Source organism: Felis catus, chromosome E1 (assembly GCF_018350175.1).
Source record: "Felis catus isolate Fca126 chromosome E1, F.catus_Fca126_mat1.0, whole genome shotgun sequence".
Classification (NCBI taxonomy): domain Eukaryota; kingdom Metazoa; phylum Chordata; class Mammalia; order Carnivora; family Felidae; genus Felis; species Felis catus.
The window spans coordinates 37,022,983-37,038,910 of NC_058381.1; the positions used below are offsets into that span (position 1 = coordinate 37,022,983).

Here is a 15,928-nt window from a genome sequence, read left to right on the forward strand (position 1 = left end):
CCCACCTCTTCCCTAGCAAGGCCAAAGATCAAGTCCCCATTTGGGGCTGATGTCCTGAGCAACTCCCAGGCTCCATCTGGCGGTATTGGTGCTGTAGGCATGCTTAGCAGAAAGGGTTCCTAAAAACCATGAAATTTGGGCCGAGAAACCTATAATTAAAACATTCTTCATCTCTGGGGGCCTGGGTGGCTCAGTCAGTCTTTAAGCGTCTGACTTCAGCTCAGGTCACGGTCTCACGGTTCATGGCTTCAAGCCCCGCGTTGGGCTCTGCTGACAGCTCAGAGCCTGGAGCCTGCTTCGGATTCTGTGTCTCCCTCTCTCTCTGCTCCTCCCTCACTCTCTCTCTCTTTCAACAATAAAATAAGCATCAAACAAACTTTTTTTAATTAAAAACACATTCTTCATCTTGACTTTACGTTATAGTTATGACTATAACACGATTCATTATGTAAAATGTGTAGCAAAAAAAAAAAAAAAGTATCGGATTTGGAGCTTAAAAAATGAAAAAGAAATAACCAGTCTGTGTCTTGACTCTCCTTTCAAGCTTTTGTGAGAAAGTCACTTACCTCTCTGAGCCTTATTTTCAGCCTCCAAAGGCTTGACTGGTAAGACCGTTCTATCTGTATCAGAATCAACGAGATGCCATAAAGGAAACCATTTGACAAACACTAAATAAAGTACTATCCAAATGTAAAGTATTACTATTATCACTGTTACCATTGTAACTATTTGGTCCAGAAAGGCTGAGTTTCATGCTGCCTCTCCTGTCTGTCACACACAGGCAATTCCACAATTAGAGCTGGCTTTCCAAAAAGACACTTTGGTTCTTTTTTTCCTCTAAAACAAATGAATCCGTAACCAATGTACCCTAGCCATCCAATATGTGCAGCCTCTTTTGTTCATGAACAACCTTAAGGTAATAAACTGGTATGCCCCTGTGACAGAGAAAAATGTCGGAAGGAAATGGGTTTCCATCTGAGGCTTCTAAGGTGCTAAACCAAACAATAACAAGGGAAAAATTATTCAGCTAAATGCACCTGACGTGCATTGGCATCCAATATGCCACCCTCCTCGCTCGGCATTATTACTTATATACCTGCTTCTGAGAAGGGCCGCTCAGAAGAGCTACTCTGCTTTTAACAGACATACATTTTAGGGACTTTTAAATAAACTTATATAGCAACACCGAGCTCATGTCTTCTAAACTTTGCTATTTCATCCGTCTGTACCAAGCACCGTGAAGCAAAATGGATGTGCCTTCAGCTTTCTGCAGTCCTGGAAAATGAACCAGTCCACTTAACAATAAATGGTGGTTGGTTCAAACACACATGACTGGTCTAGTGAGGAAGAAAAGAAAGTTGAGCTTAATGAAGTCCAGTGTCTGTGTCCCTGTGCATGGACAGGAAAGGACGAGTGTTTTATAACTGTTTATTGGAGTTAATGGTAATAAATTCCTCACTTGTGATGCATTAACTTTAATGTTTTCATTACTTGGTGATTTAGGTTTTCCCTTTTCACATTGTAAATCATGTTGTCCCAGTAGCAGAGCAGGTCGAGTGCCTGCCATAATGTTCATAATGCTCAGTGGGGAAAGGAATGTTCTCTTTCTCTCTCCAGCATGGTCTGACAAAAGACGCTTTGCGTCATCCAGATTTGCAACTTTCTAAATAAGCAATAAAGACAGACAGACAGATGCATCTGACAGCAGCCTTGCAGAATGTGACAGAGTCTAGTTTAGATCCAGGGAAAGACAGGTCTCCATAGTAACTTTCCAAATGTATTTGGTGCTGAAGGTTCTTTTTTCTCTCTCTCTCTCTCTCTCTCTCTGTTTGCTGAGTGCGAGCCCTTAGTTAATGAGCTGTGCAAATAGATATTGAGATTTAGTGTTTTTATTTTGCAATTACAGACTTGGTGATTTGGTTGGAAACTTTTGGGTCTAGGAACATCACCCTCGTTTTCCCCTCTTTAATTTTTTTCCTTACAAAGTTTGACTTACTTCAAACTTACATGAGTTTTATCAGGTGAAACAGGAGATTCAAGAAAGATTTTAAATCTCAAATGTGTAACTGATAAGTGAAGGAGGCGATAAGGAAAGGAGGCGATTTTTGCCCTAGAGGTTCCTTATCATAGCCATCGTTTGTGTCCCTGATCGTGTGCCGCTGTACAAAGACACACACCCAGGGAGCTGGCTGGGAGTGAGGTCGGGCTGGGGAGTGACACTTTGTCCAGTAGATGATACATACCAGGTCAAAGCCACATTGCTAAGATCATTGCATTCCCATCAAGTCCTTCCTGATGGGGTGTGTGAGTTCTCATTAGATCACCCACCCTGAAAAACCCCCGGAGAATCACAATAATTAGTTCCTGAGTCTCCTTTTTGATTTTCTGCTTTGTTTGCTTTAAAAGTTTCCTCAATGCAGCGCTCTGATGATGTCTGAATGTCTTTTACCAGAGAGACACAGAGAAGGCAAAATTGTTATCATTTGGCTTCTCCTTGAAATCTTTTGTTTTTGGAGAGTAACTACAATAGAGACTCCAGGATCCTGGTACGCTAATCCCCACATGGGGTTCACCAGCAGCAGTATGAAGTGTTCAGACACACATGGGATCTTAGCGTATGGGATGCAAAACAAATGGAGACCAAAGAGAAAAATACCATTTTTTTCCTCAGAGAAATAACAAGACTGGGGAAATGCTACAAGAAGAGGTCAAGTTCTCAGCCACTCAAGGCCTGTAGCTCAAAAATCGCCTTCGACAGCTATTTCTGAGAGGTATTTGGTGATCCATTTGTCAGGTTGTTGGCATGTGGCTCGGCCCTTTGCCCGTGTCTGGCTTCCTCCAGATCCCACCCTTTGACGCTCTCCGGAAGCTGATGATGAGGTCTGAGGTGAAGAGAGCCGGGTCTCGGTGAGGCTGTGAAATAGTCTCAGAAACTTCATTCTCTCCAGTTGAGGTTCATGGCATTTTTTCCCCAATTTCCCCCCAAAATTCTCTTTGCCCCCCTTCCTGTCATTCTCAGTCCTGGTACTCATCCTGGCTTCTGCACTGCCCGTTTCCTCCTTGCTGTCTTGGCTAACGCTTCTTTCTGCCTTTTTAACTTCTTGTTTCACGTTACCAACCTTCAGATTAAAATTGTGAGGTACAGCAGAACAAAAATTACCATTTGTGGCTTAGATGAAAATGATTTATCTAACAAATATCCAACTCCCATATTGCCTGCTTCGACCACAAGTCCCATTAGGCTAGAAGTGGTTGCAGTTTCTCCTAACACACATATTTCGGGCACCTACTGTGTGTACGAGGCCCCTGGGGATACAGGGAGAAATAATGAATAATGAATTGTACTGCCCTCTATGAAAGGGACCAGATTTCCCACGAGCAGCTTTTCTTTAAGTGTCAAGAAATTAAATAATTAGCACCGAACTCCTCAGCGTTTCCTGTGGTGTATTTTAGGGAAGGATCCTTCTTAATCCCATATCAGTCCAGCAGTTACTTAAGGCACAGCCCTAGCCTGCGATGGGTCTCAGTTGTTCCCATGTTCCGGTTGCCCCCCAGTCTAATTCTTACCCTCCTTAACTAGACAGCTGTGGTGCAAACACTGGCCCGTCCCCCTAGGTGCACAGGTGTACTGGATTCTTCTTTGTTCCCTCCTCTCAATCCAGGTGCTATGATGTTTGTTCACCTAATTTCCTCCGTAGTGTCATGTCTCCACCTACGAATGCAAGACCTACTTTTACCCTCATTCCCCTTTCTAGGCTATCCTTCCTACTGCCTTCTACCTAGACCCACAGCTATATTCCTTTTTGCAGCAGTAGCCCCTTTTCAATTCCCTTGTTCATAGTAGCTTTACATAATAACTAAGTCAAGACTGGAGAGTACTGGGGAAAAGGGCCCCTGGGAGCCAAGACTGTGCTATAATAATGCCCTATAGAAAATGGCATTAGAACACAGAAGAGGGAGTGTATAATTCTACATGGCAAAAATAGAAAGATCCAGGGAAGATGTGATATTTGAGTCTTAAAAGAGACGCCCTTGGGACGCCTGGGTAGCCCAGTAGGTTAAGCAGCTGACTCTTGATTTCAGTTCAGGTCATGAGTTAGAGCCCCGCATCAGTGCAGAACCTGCCTGGGATTCTCTCTCTCTCTCTCCCTCCCTCTCTCTGCCCCTCCCCTACTTGAGCACAGGGCTCTCTCTCTCTCTCTCTCTCTAAATAAACAAACAAACAAACTTAAAAGGGGGTAGGGGGAGCATGCCCTACTTTGAAAGAGAGAGAGGAATTCCCAAAGAGGAAAAACATGAGCAAAGTTCTGTAGTGTACAGTACATGGCATGTTCCAGACGGCAGTTTGTTACTTACTGTTGCTGGAGCGTTGGGAGGTATGGGGCTTAGAAGAAAACTAAACTGGACAATAGGTGAGACCAAATATTTTAAAGTTTTTGTATGCTGGAGAGTTTGATGTTCATCCTATAAGGGATCGGTGATATTCGATACCACCCTATAATGGTTCCCTATAAGTAATGGGGAACCATTAGCTTTAAGCAGGAAGGTGACATGACCACTTCTGTGTTTCAGAAAAATGATTTCTGGCCACAGTATGGTAGACAAATAGAAGGTAAACCAATTTAAAATTTAAAAAAAAATTCTTCCAAACCTAGGCAAGGCTCTTTTCTTTTTTCTTTTCTTTCCCCCGTGTTCTTATCACAGCCCAGCGGAGTAGTAAATAAATAGATTTAGAAACGATATTTTGTCATTCACTTTATAGATATGCTTTTAAATGACACATATCTACCTAATGGTGACCTGACTCAGGACAAGGAGGGAATACAGTGATCCTTCAAAGTTTTGTAAAAAGATGATTTGGCATGGGGCGCCTGGGTGGCTTGGTCGGTTAAGCGTCCGATTTCGGCTCAGGTCATGATCTCATGGTCCCTGAGTTCGAGCCCCGCGTCAGACTCTGTGCTGACAGCTCAGAGCCTGGAGCCTGTTTCAGATTCTGTGTCTCCTCCTCTCTCTGCCCCTCCCCTGTTCATGCTCTGTCTCTCTCTGTCTCAAAAAATAAATAAACGTTAAAAAAAATTTTAAAAAAAAAAGATGATTTGGCATTTTCCATCCTCTCTACCTACTTATTAGAGTCGCAAGGCCATTTGAAGCCTTGCTGCCTGGATTTGTATGAGGATTCTCACTTTGTATGATTGCCAGTTACTGTGGTTTGGCTACTAAAGAGACTTCAGGTAGCTTGGATCTTTGTGGTTCTAGGATTCCTAGGATAAAAATAAAGCTGAGGGTGCTGGGTTACAGGTACGCATAATGAACAAAATCAGAAGACACAAGAGACTTTCTGAGTTTAAACAATTTGTGTGGAGATCGCATGACTTCTCAGCCTTTTTCCCAGCACGACACATGTCCACCCACATTTATATGCTCGGCCCACTTCCATGGAACACCCGTGATTTTGAAGAAACACGATTTTCTCAAGGAGATAAAGCACTGGGGGAGCTCTTGATTCCCACCATTGTAATAGTGCATCTGATGTATTTAGTACCATAGATTGTAGCATAAGTAAGATAAGCTATGGGGCGCCTGGGTGGCGCAGTCGGTTAAGCGTCCGACTTCAGCCAGGTCACGATCTCGCGGTCCGGGAGTTCGAGCCCCGCGTCAGGCTCTGGGCTGACGGCTCGGAGCCTGGAGCCTGTTTCCGATTCTGTGTCTCCCTCTCTCTCTGCCCCTCCCCCGTTCATGCTCTGTCTCTCTCTGTCCCAAAAATAAATAAACGTTGAAAAAAAAATTAAAAAAAAAAAAAGATAAGCTATAAATTATTTTTCGATTGGCTTTTTCCCTTAAGAAAGCATATCAGAATGCAGATGAATGATATTAGTAAGAAAAACTTTGAATCCATTCTTATTCTAAAAGGGAATTATTTGAAATCTCTGCCCTGTAGATTAACACCTGCAATTGATCAAAAACACCAATGTGTCATGATTCAATGATTGAGACTTAGTGGATTATTATATGGAGTGAGTCATTCTTTAAAGTGAAATATGTAGGGGCGCCTGGGTGGCTCAGTCGGTTAAGCAGCAACTTCGGCTCAGGTCATGATCTCACAATTTGTGGTTCGAGCCCCGCATTGGGCTCTATGCTGACAGCTCGGAGCCTGGAGCCTGCTTCGGATTCTGAGTCTTCCTCTCTCTCTCTCTCTCTCTCTGCCCCACCCACCCCCCATGCTCTGTCTCTCAAGAATGAACAAACGTTAAAAAAGCATATTTTTTAAAGTGAAATATGTACACTTAGAAGATGCTGCTGATTACTATTACCATTTATTTAGATGCTAGAAATAGTGTGTTGAAGTTAGCATACCTGGAGTTGGAAGGGCTTTTTTCTAATTCTTTCACTTCTTACAAGTAAAATCCCACTGAACATGAAGACATGGAAGAGGAGCATCCCCTAAGACCACAGGCCCCTCCGACGATTAGTGTGGTGCCTCTTTGTAGAAGTAAGAAGGTTCTTCATCCTCCATGAGTCGTCATAGTTTCCATATGTTACCTTGTAGCGTGGCATTGTTGATGGAATGTTTTGTGAAAAGGAACCAACTTGGGGTATTTGGCTTAAAAATCTTACTCCTGGGGCACCTGGGTGGCTCAGTCGGTTGAGCATCCGACTTCAGCCCAGGTCATGATCTCGTGGTTCGTGAGTTCGAGCCCCACATCAGGCTCTGTCCCCCTCTCTCTGCCCTTCCCCCACTTGCAGTCTCTCAAAAATAAACATTTTTCTAAATCTTCTTTCTCTTTAAACCAAGTCCTCTTCCTTAAAGAGTAAATACATCACGTTCAAGATTCCTGCGTGAGCCCTACACTGGATACCATTCCTCTAGATACCACTCTTGCATCAAAAGACATCTTCCAGACCTTGGTGACCAAGCACCATTTGTGAGAGCTTCAGGTGGCTTCCTCTTGTATTTTCTTTACCCGTGTATCCTTTTATTGTATTCTCGTATGTTCTCTTATTGTGCTCTGTACTGTGTATCTATTGACTTCTTGGATTTTACACAGATCTGCCCTGGAAAGCAATTCCATAGATTGGTCAGCCAGTACATTAAAAAAGTTAAATAAATATAGTATCTTAAAACAATTTTGGGGGGTGTTGAGTTTGGTAAGTTCTTTATAGAGTCTGGATACTAGTCCTTTATCTGATATGTCATTTGCAAATATCTTCTCCCATTCTATCGGTTGCCTTTTAGTTTTGTTGATTGTTTCCTTTGCTGTGCAGAAGGTTTTTATCTTGATGAGGTCCCTACATGGATAAAGAAGATGCAGTTTATATATACAATGGAATACTACTTGGCAATGAGAAAGAATGAAGTCTTGTCATTTGCAACAACATGGATGGAACTGGAGGATATTTATGCTAGTTGAAATAAGTCAGTCAGAGAAAGACAGATATCATGTTTTCACTCATGTGTAGAATTTGAGAAACCTAACAGAAGACCGTGGGGGAAAGGAAGGGGAAAAAAATAATTTCAAGCAGAGAGGGAGAAAAACCGTAAGAGACTCTTAAATAGAACAAACTGAAGGTGGATGGGGGGCATGGGGGAGAGGGGAAAATGGGTGATGAGCATTGAGGAGGGCACTTGTTCGGAGGAGCACTGGGTGTTGTATGTAAGCGATGAATCATGGGAATCTACTCCCAAAGCCAAGAGCACACTGTATACACTGTATGTTAGCTAACTTGACAATAAACTATATTTTTTAAAAAATATTTGTAAAAACAGTAATAATTTTTTGACATCAAGTATTAGAATAACCACACACTTGTCTGCTTCTTTTTCTGTACTTAAATGGGGGCTTTTGTGGGAGAGTGAGGCTGGCAGACCCTGTCTTTCCTCAGCCACCCTGAGTGCGTCTCCTCAACTCAGGCTCAGGGTGGTGGAAGGTGCGTGGGCTGTTCCAACTGAGCAGGCTTCAGCAAGGTCAGTAATTTCACTAAGACTCAGTTTCCTGGGGCACCTGTGTGGCTCAGTCAGTTAAGCATCCAACTTCGGCTCAGGTCATGATCTCTCGGTTTGTGAGTTCGAGCCCCGCATCGGACTCTGTGCTGACAGCTCAGAGCCTGGAGCCTGTTTCAGATTCTGTGTCTCCTCCTCTCTCTGCCCCTCCCCTGTTCATGCTCTGTCTCTCTGCATCTCTCAATAACAAATAAATGTTTAAAAAAAATTTTTTTTTTAAGATTTTAGAAATTTTAAAAAGATTTCCTGGTCTGTAAAGTGATAATAAAGAGCACTCATAAAGAGTGCTATTAAAGAACTAATAATAATACAGACCTCACAGACTGTTGTGAAGCTCAAATGAGATATAAACATGCTTTATAAAATGTAGATTAAAAGTTTATTTGGTTTTTTCATTAAAACACATTAGTTTTAATTATTTTTTTCGTTTTATTTATTTTTTTTAATTTTTCTTTAAACATTTATTTAGCTTTGAGAGAGAGACAGAGTGTGAGTGGGGTCGGGGCAGAGAGAGAGAGAGGGAAACACAGAATCTGAAGCAAGCTCCAGGCTCTGAGCTGTCAGCACAGAGCCCGACGCGGGGCTCGAACTCACAAACCGGGAGATCATGACCTGAGCTGAAGTTGGATGCTTAACTGACTGAGCCACCCGAGTGCCCCTATTTTTGAAAGAGAGCGAGCACAAGCGGGGGAGGGTCAGAGAGAAGGAGAGACAGAATCCCAAGCAGGCTCTGCACCATCAGCACAGAGCCCAATGTGAGGGCTCGAACTCACAAACTGAGATCATGACCGGAGCCGAGATCAAGAATCAGGTGCTTGGGGCGCCTGGGTGGCGCAGTCGGTTAGGCGTCCGACTTCAGCCAGGTCACGATCTCGCGGTCTGTGGGTTCGAGCCCCGCGTCGGGCTCTGGGCTGATGGCTGGAGCCTGGAGCCTGTTTCCGATTCTGTGTCTCCTCCTCTCTCTGCCCCTCCCCCGTTCATGCTCTGTCTCTCTCTGTCCCAAAAATAAATAAACGTTAAAAAAAAAAAAAATTAAAAAAAAAAAAAAAAGAATCAGATGCTTAACGGACTGTGCCATCCCGGCGCCCCTAGTTTTAATTTTTCCGCTCATCAATTATCTGCCTTTGTTCTTAGTACTACTTATTGGCCTAGAACCTCTCATGAATCTTCTTTATCCTCAGGATAACAAGGTTTCTTCCACAGATTTTTACAGTCTGGTCTGGATTGCCAGATCCAGTAACCTGGATTAACAGATCTTTTTTAAGACCTTAAAAAGTTTGAGGGCCGACAAGAGTCCATCAAGATCTCCCGAATGTTGTCTCCTTTTGCTTACGGCTAGACCTTCAGTCTCGCTCTAATTCCCCTTGTTTTGTTTTCTAGCTTCTTCTGCCACAGCTTGTTGAAGAGTTTGACCAAGTACTTTGAGTCCCCTCCTCTTCCTCTCCTCTGCATCCCAGTTATTCCTCCACGAAATTAAAGCCGTCTGAGCGGTCTTTCTGCATCTCTGAAACTTCCCGATCCGAAGTCGATTATTATTCATGATTTAGAATTTTTCACCTCACGTGTGTTACATGTGTTGGTGTAAATTCCTTAATAAGTGAAGCAAATGACAGGAAAGTGTGAAGGTGTCAACTGAGGCGGGTAGCGAATAGAACCACGGAAGTTAGAGAATTCTGTGAGGCTGTCCCAAGAGACTAAGGGAGAGGAAGAGTCTTCGAAACCAACTTCCCTGTTAGTGTCATGCTTCGAAGTTGAACACGCCTGACACCTCAGACTGACTGTCACTTACTGACTGGCTTATTGTCACTTACTAACTGTGACTTACTGACTGGCTCCCGAAAACTGAGAAAAAAAGGCAAAAAAGCAGCCCAGACGTTCAAGAGGCTGAGGGAAAACTGTAATGAACTTATTTTACAAAGGCCACAGAAACCAACTACAAAGGAGATTTAGGACCAGCGACCACCAGCCAGGAGAATACTACCCTCACCCTCCCTGCAATACTCTCTTCCCCTTTTGTACATTTGAGGCATTGTGAACTGTGTGTTTGTCACCCACCAGCCATCTAGACCAGATGGAACCATCTAGACCATCTATGACCAGATGGAACATAGTTCATCCCCCACCTCCAAATATTAGATTTTCTCCAACCTCATCCACCCAATCCCCTGGGGCCCTTATCACAGGTACTTTAATGGAGGAACCTGATAAACTTCACCCTGCCTGAAATTCACCCCTGGTAGCTCTCAGTCTCTAGGCTGGAGTTTGGTCCCTTTTTCCAAACAATTGGAAAGAACTTGGGTTAAAAGGAAAAGGGACAATGGGAGAAGTCCATAGTTTAAAGGGGGGGGGGGTGGTAGTTGAACAAAAGATGTATTTTTTTAAATCATTGATTTGGGGCACCTGGGTGGCTCAGTCGGTTGAGCATCCGACTTCAGCTTAGGTCATGATCTTGTGGTTCGTGAGTTCAAGCCCCACATCGGGCTCTGTGCTGACCGCTCAGAGCCTGGAGCCTGCTTTGGATCCCATGTCTCCCTCTCTCTCTGCCTCTCCCTCGCTCACACTCTATCTCTCTCTCTCAAAAATAAACATAAAAAACTTTTTTTTTTTCTTAATCATCGATTTTCATTTCAGGTTGGCTTAGCAAGAAACCAGCCAGCTGCCTCTAAGGGAAGTTCACGGGCACCTGCCTGGTTCTGCAGGGGTTGTGACCTTTTTGCAACGAGATTGCATGGCCTCTTGTACTGTTAGCCTTGTGCTGTGGTGTTGCCAAGTGATTTCTCCAATTCTCTTTTCTCAGTGGGCTAGAACGCAGCTGATTAAATAAGCCGTGACTCACATAAGCTCCCATGTCTTTTTTATTGACTGCTTTATGGAAATGTATCACACTCAAAGGGTCCCCATTGTTGTTGCTGTCCATAGCTGACTGAAGAGTCATGTTTAGTGCTGAGAGACGGAATCCTAGTCCGTCGTGTTTTATTGCAGAGTTGAGCATGGGTGGGATACAAGGGTTTAAAGGAATCTGGATGAGGAGAGAAAGATGTCCGAGAATTTCTTTTATCTTCATCTGCCACGAAAGTTGGGTGGCCATCACTTCTAGGTAACACCTTCTCTGCTGATCTTATCTTTATGGCCCCACATCCTTCAGCTAAGTGAATCTTTTCTTTATACGGGCTATTCTGGGAGATTTAGTTAAGTGCAGTGGTAGAGAGAGATGATGACACGAATGTAATTCTGTTTTGTGCTGATACACTGTGATGCACCCTTAGGTTTGTCCAAGAAGGCCATTTCTTCCCAATAAATCTAAATCATTTCTATTTTTTCATTAAGATGGTGATATCTTTTTTTCAGGTAATGGACAAAAAGGCTCGATTATTTTTAAAAATTGTGTACTTACATATAAATGTTTGGGCCTTAAAATAGCAACCCATGCAATTATTTGTGGCTTCTTCCTGTTTTTATTATCATCCTACAAAGCATTTACATGCTTCCCATTAGGCATTAAGTAGCTCTGCAGACCTGTTCATTTGCCAGTAGGTGTGGATTCAGGCATACAAGGCTCCTCCTACTTCATCACCCCGGGACCATGGCCAACGTGATGCATCCTCAAGATCACTGGTTCTTGATCAGTAGGACACTGAGCTGACACCGAAGTAGGAGACAGCTTGATTGCCACAATGGCTTCCCATCTTGGTTGTCTGGATTTATCTGATAGATCATGGAGCTAATGAAATGGAGCTCAGTGTCAACTTACACTGAGAACAATTCTGTTATTAGACTCCCCACACAGTGCCTTGCACGCAGAAGACAATCGCTAGAATAGAGATTGCTTTGATTTGATTTCCTAAGTGTTTTCCATAGCCATTTCAAACTTCACCTTCGCTTCATCCCATTTTTTCCACTGCCCATAAGGGAAACCAGGGAAGAGAGTTCCTCAGTACAGATTCCCTCTAATAAGAAAGCAACATAACACGTCTCGCAAAAACCCAGCACATAAAATACCATATCTCTAGCTCTTCAGAATCTGTTGGTGAATGACCAAGAGAGAAAAGTCAGCAGCTCCCTTTTTGCCCAGTTTCAGCAAACTGAGTGTGACTCTTTTCAGAGAGAAGGCGGTGATGGTACTGACCCTAGTTTCCTAGAATTAGTGACTCGAGGTTCAAACGTCTCTGCGGCATTATGTCTTTGTTTTCTTGGTGGTGGCATTCTTGGGTTTCGGTTGGTGGGGAGAGAAAAGCCTCATGCTGATAATGTACTGAAAGTAAATGAAATTAAATAAGCGAAGCAGTGCTCATCACTACTTCCTTCCCCCCTGGGTAATTCAATTCAAGCTCTCTTTCTGATGGCAACTCGCAGGGACTGTCTCTGTCACCCCGCTGGGGCCTGGAGTCTTAACATCTAAATAAAAGTTTCACTCAAGCATTTTTTATGCTCCTGCCAGCAGGATCAGTGAGCTGGTGTGGGCACATTAATGTAATATTCATACTCACAGACTCTCCCCGCACACGAGGCAATGTCTTCCCATTTTCATAATTATAGATGTTCCATAAAATGGCATTTAGATTTGCATTAAAAAAGGAGGTTTGAATTCTAATAGAACGTTTAACATGTCTTTTATGATTCAGACTCTCGGCATCTCTAACTAGAATCTGTGTCTCTAAGTTTAACAAGACCTTAAAACAAGAAAAAGAAAAGAAAAGAAAAAAACTGCAAGAAGAAATAGAAACTCCAAGCTTAGGGGATCCTGTTTTTCTCATCTCCCGTGTCTTTCATTTAATTTTTAGGCCTCTAGGAGCAATTTTTGATAGTGCTGCAGAGAGGATAGGCTCTCCTGCAAAGGACCTTCTCAACCATATCAGGCCCTCAACCCGGCCACTCCACCCTCCATAAGATCAGTTTCTATTTTCTTGGAGAGCATTTCTAGAGAGGTATTAGAATTTTCAGAAGGGTGGGAGAAATGAAAGGGTCCTAGACAAATGAACTTCCCTTTGCTGCTCTTCATCTCACGTGTGCACCCTGAGACCCATCTGGGAGGATTTATAGCAGCCACAGAGTTCGCTAACCGTAGAGCACACAAATGAAAATAATCCATGAACAAGGAAGTTGACAATAAGGACAAATAGAAAGAATCAGGCACTTAGACACACTAAAAAAGAAAAGCCCTTCAGATCTCTGTTTAAAACTAAGTTCAAAACAACTTAGAAGCAAAAGGTAATCTTAGTTGCATTTTAAATTGTCTTAAAATGTTATTTTTAGGGGCTTCTGGATGGCTCAGTCAGTTGAGTGTCCAACTCTTGATGTCGGCTCAGGTCATAACCCCAGGGTCATGAGATCGAGTCCCACGTCAGGCTCCACATTGAGTGTGGAGCCTGCTGGAGATTCTCTGTCTCTCTGTCTCTCTCTGTCTCTCTCTCTCTCTTTCTCTCTCCCTCCCTCTGCCCCCCCTCTGCTCACACACATGCTCGTGCTCGCTCTCTCTCTCTCTCTCTCTCTCTAAAATAAAAAAATTCTTAAGTTATTTTTAAACAAGAAATATTTTAAGCAAGAAGTAAACTGCCAGCTCATAGCCACCACTGAATAAATGTTAGTTATTGAAAATTTCAAAAAACAATCGTGTAATTGAAAAAAAAAATTACTTCACCCAAAAGTCTCAAGATATTGTATAGGTGACCCAGTTGATTCCTATGTGGTTGTCCCTTCAGTTGGTTTGTATTTTGTTTTGCTTTCTAAATCTTTTAAGGGAAACCAAAGGAGCTTTGGTTTTGGAGACTAAAAACAATAAACATTAGGATCCTGCCAGCCCACTCTCCTTATTTCTCCTAATTAAGAAATATGGACTTGGGGACACCTGACTGGCTCAGTGGGAAGAGCATGCAACTCTTGATCTTGGGGCCATGAGTTCGAGCCCCACATTGGGTGTAGAGATTACCAAAAAAATAAATAAACTTAAAAAAAAAAAAGAAATATGGACCCATATTTTTTTAAGAATTTTTTGCGTTCTTGTTTCATTTGATTTTTTTAATTTTTTTTTAACGTTTATTTATTTTTGGGACAGAGAGAGACAGAGCATGAACGGGGGAGGGGCAGAGAGAGAGGGAGACACAGAATCGGAAACAGGCTCCAGGCTCTGAGCCATCAGCCCAGAGCCCGACGCGGGGCTCGAACTCACGGACCGCGAGATCATGACCTGGCTGAAGTCGGACGCTTAACCGACTGCACCACCCAGGCGCCCCTCATTTGATTTTTTAAGGAGTAAATCCCTTCTTTTTTTGTCCTTTACTCCTCTCTTCTATAAAATAAGTATACATCTTAGTGGTGAAAGATGGATGAGGATCTTGACTTCTCAATAAATTTGTACCTAACAAGGCTAATTGAAAGTCAAGGATGTTAGCAGCATACGATTAGAGGCTGATGTCAATTCCAGAGTCTTCTCTTGGTAAAGGCTTCTACCATTGTTAGGCTCTTTCCCATACTTGGACAAAACCAGGATTTGGTGGCTATTGTCAGTTCAGCTTGCATAGCCCTTCTTTGGGTGAACTTAATAAAATTTATGTTCACTAGGTGGCTTTGTGTTTTGGGGTGTGTGTGTGTGTGTGTGTGTGTGTGTGTGTGTTTTAAGAGTGAGTGTGTGTTTATTGCTCTCACGGAGGTGGCTGCGTCTATGGTGAACTCTATCACTCACTAAAGCGTCTCTCTGCTTGTAGCTATTCATTTGACTTTTGATGATCTCAGTGTGGTTATCCAATTTGGAGCTTATCTCCCCTGCCAATTCTTAATTCTCTGGAGTCCTTTTCTTGCCAATCAGTACATATTTAGGCTACCTCCCCTTGCACAAACTAATGTATGTTTAGATCATTGTAAGTGGTTTTAGCATTAGATATAATGAGGGAGAAAGAAAATTTACTCTTTTTCCCCAATCATATAAAAATTATCTTATTTTGTGCTGTGCTTAAGCAATTGCCCTTCTGCACCCCCTTCATTAATGTAGATTATCTAAAGTTGCCTAAATAAATGAAAACTCTGCCAGGTTTCAACAAAGCATTTTTGCCGTTGTTCCTTTCAGGAGTGGAAGACATCACAAGAGGAGCTCAAGAGCTGGATAACATCATCAAGCAGGGATACTTGGAGAAGAAAAGCAAAGGTACTGATCAGACCCACAGGTCTCAGAACAGTCCAGGAAGGGAAGGGAAATGAGGAAAAAGGACTAATGTAGAAAGTGCTGTCTCGGGGCGCCTGGGTGGCGCAGTCGGTTAAGCGTCCGACTTCAGCCAGGTCACGATCTCGCAGTCCGTGAGTTCGAGCCCCGCGTCGGGCTCTGGGCTGATGGCTCGGAGCCTGGAGCCTGTTTCCGATTCTGTGTCTCCCTCTCTCTCTGCCCCTCCCCCATTCATGCTCTGTCTCTCTCTGTCCCAAAAATAAATAAACGTTGAAAAAAAAATTAAAAAAAAAAAAAAAAGAAAGAAAGTGCTGTCTCTATGCCCAATTCTGTGCTCAGGAGCTGGGAGACCAAAAGGAAGGCAAGAGAGAAGTCTGGTGCAGTCCAGCGCCTCCCAAATCTTCAGCAGATTGTGAGTTTCGTCAGAATAGGAACTGGTTCTGCTTTGCTCACCTGGTACACAACAGGTGCTTAATAAATCCTTGTTGAATGAATTGCCGATGATATTCTTGTTCTCATCTCTCAGTGTGCTCCCATAGAGCAAAACCGTTGCCAAGAGTATCATTTTATATCCTGTGTGAAGCAGCCCAGTTTCAAGTTTCAGAGGAACCCAACCTCTTGACCCCATCGCTCACTGGATGAGAATAGATACCGCCATCCTAGGCCCGGGGTCCCAAGTTTAGCACTCAAAAAGTAAATTGGCTTTAGTACAAGGAAAGCCTTTCCTGTGCCCATGGCCTGAGCATCAGTTTGGTTTGCTAAAAGGCACCGCATAA

At 43.1% G+C, this 15,928-nt stretch overlaps 1 protein-coding gene across 7 annotated transcripts in view; it reads left to right on the top strand.

Annotated features, from left to right (window-relative positions):
• Positions 1 to 15,928, top strand: part of SKAP1 (src kinase associated phosphoprotein 1) — a 281,290-nt gene that overhangs the window by 215,754 nt on the left and 49,608 nt on the right. For all 7 annotated transcript variants that reach the window (XM_006940253.5, XM_045044377.1, XM_045044376.1 and 4 more), the window contains exon 5: positions 15,060 to 15,137. In XM_006940253.5, coding sequence (XP_006940315.1) covers positions 15,060 to 15,137 — 78 coding nt within the window. The remainder of the gene's footprint in view (positions 1 to 15,059; positions 15,138 to 15,928) is intronic.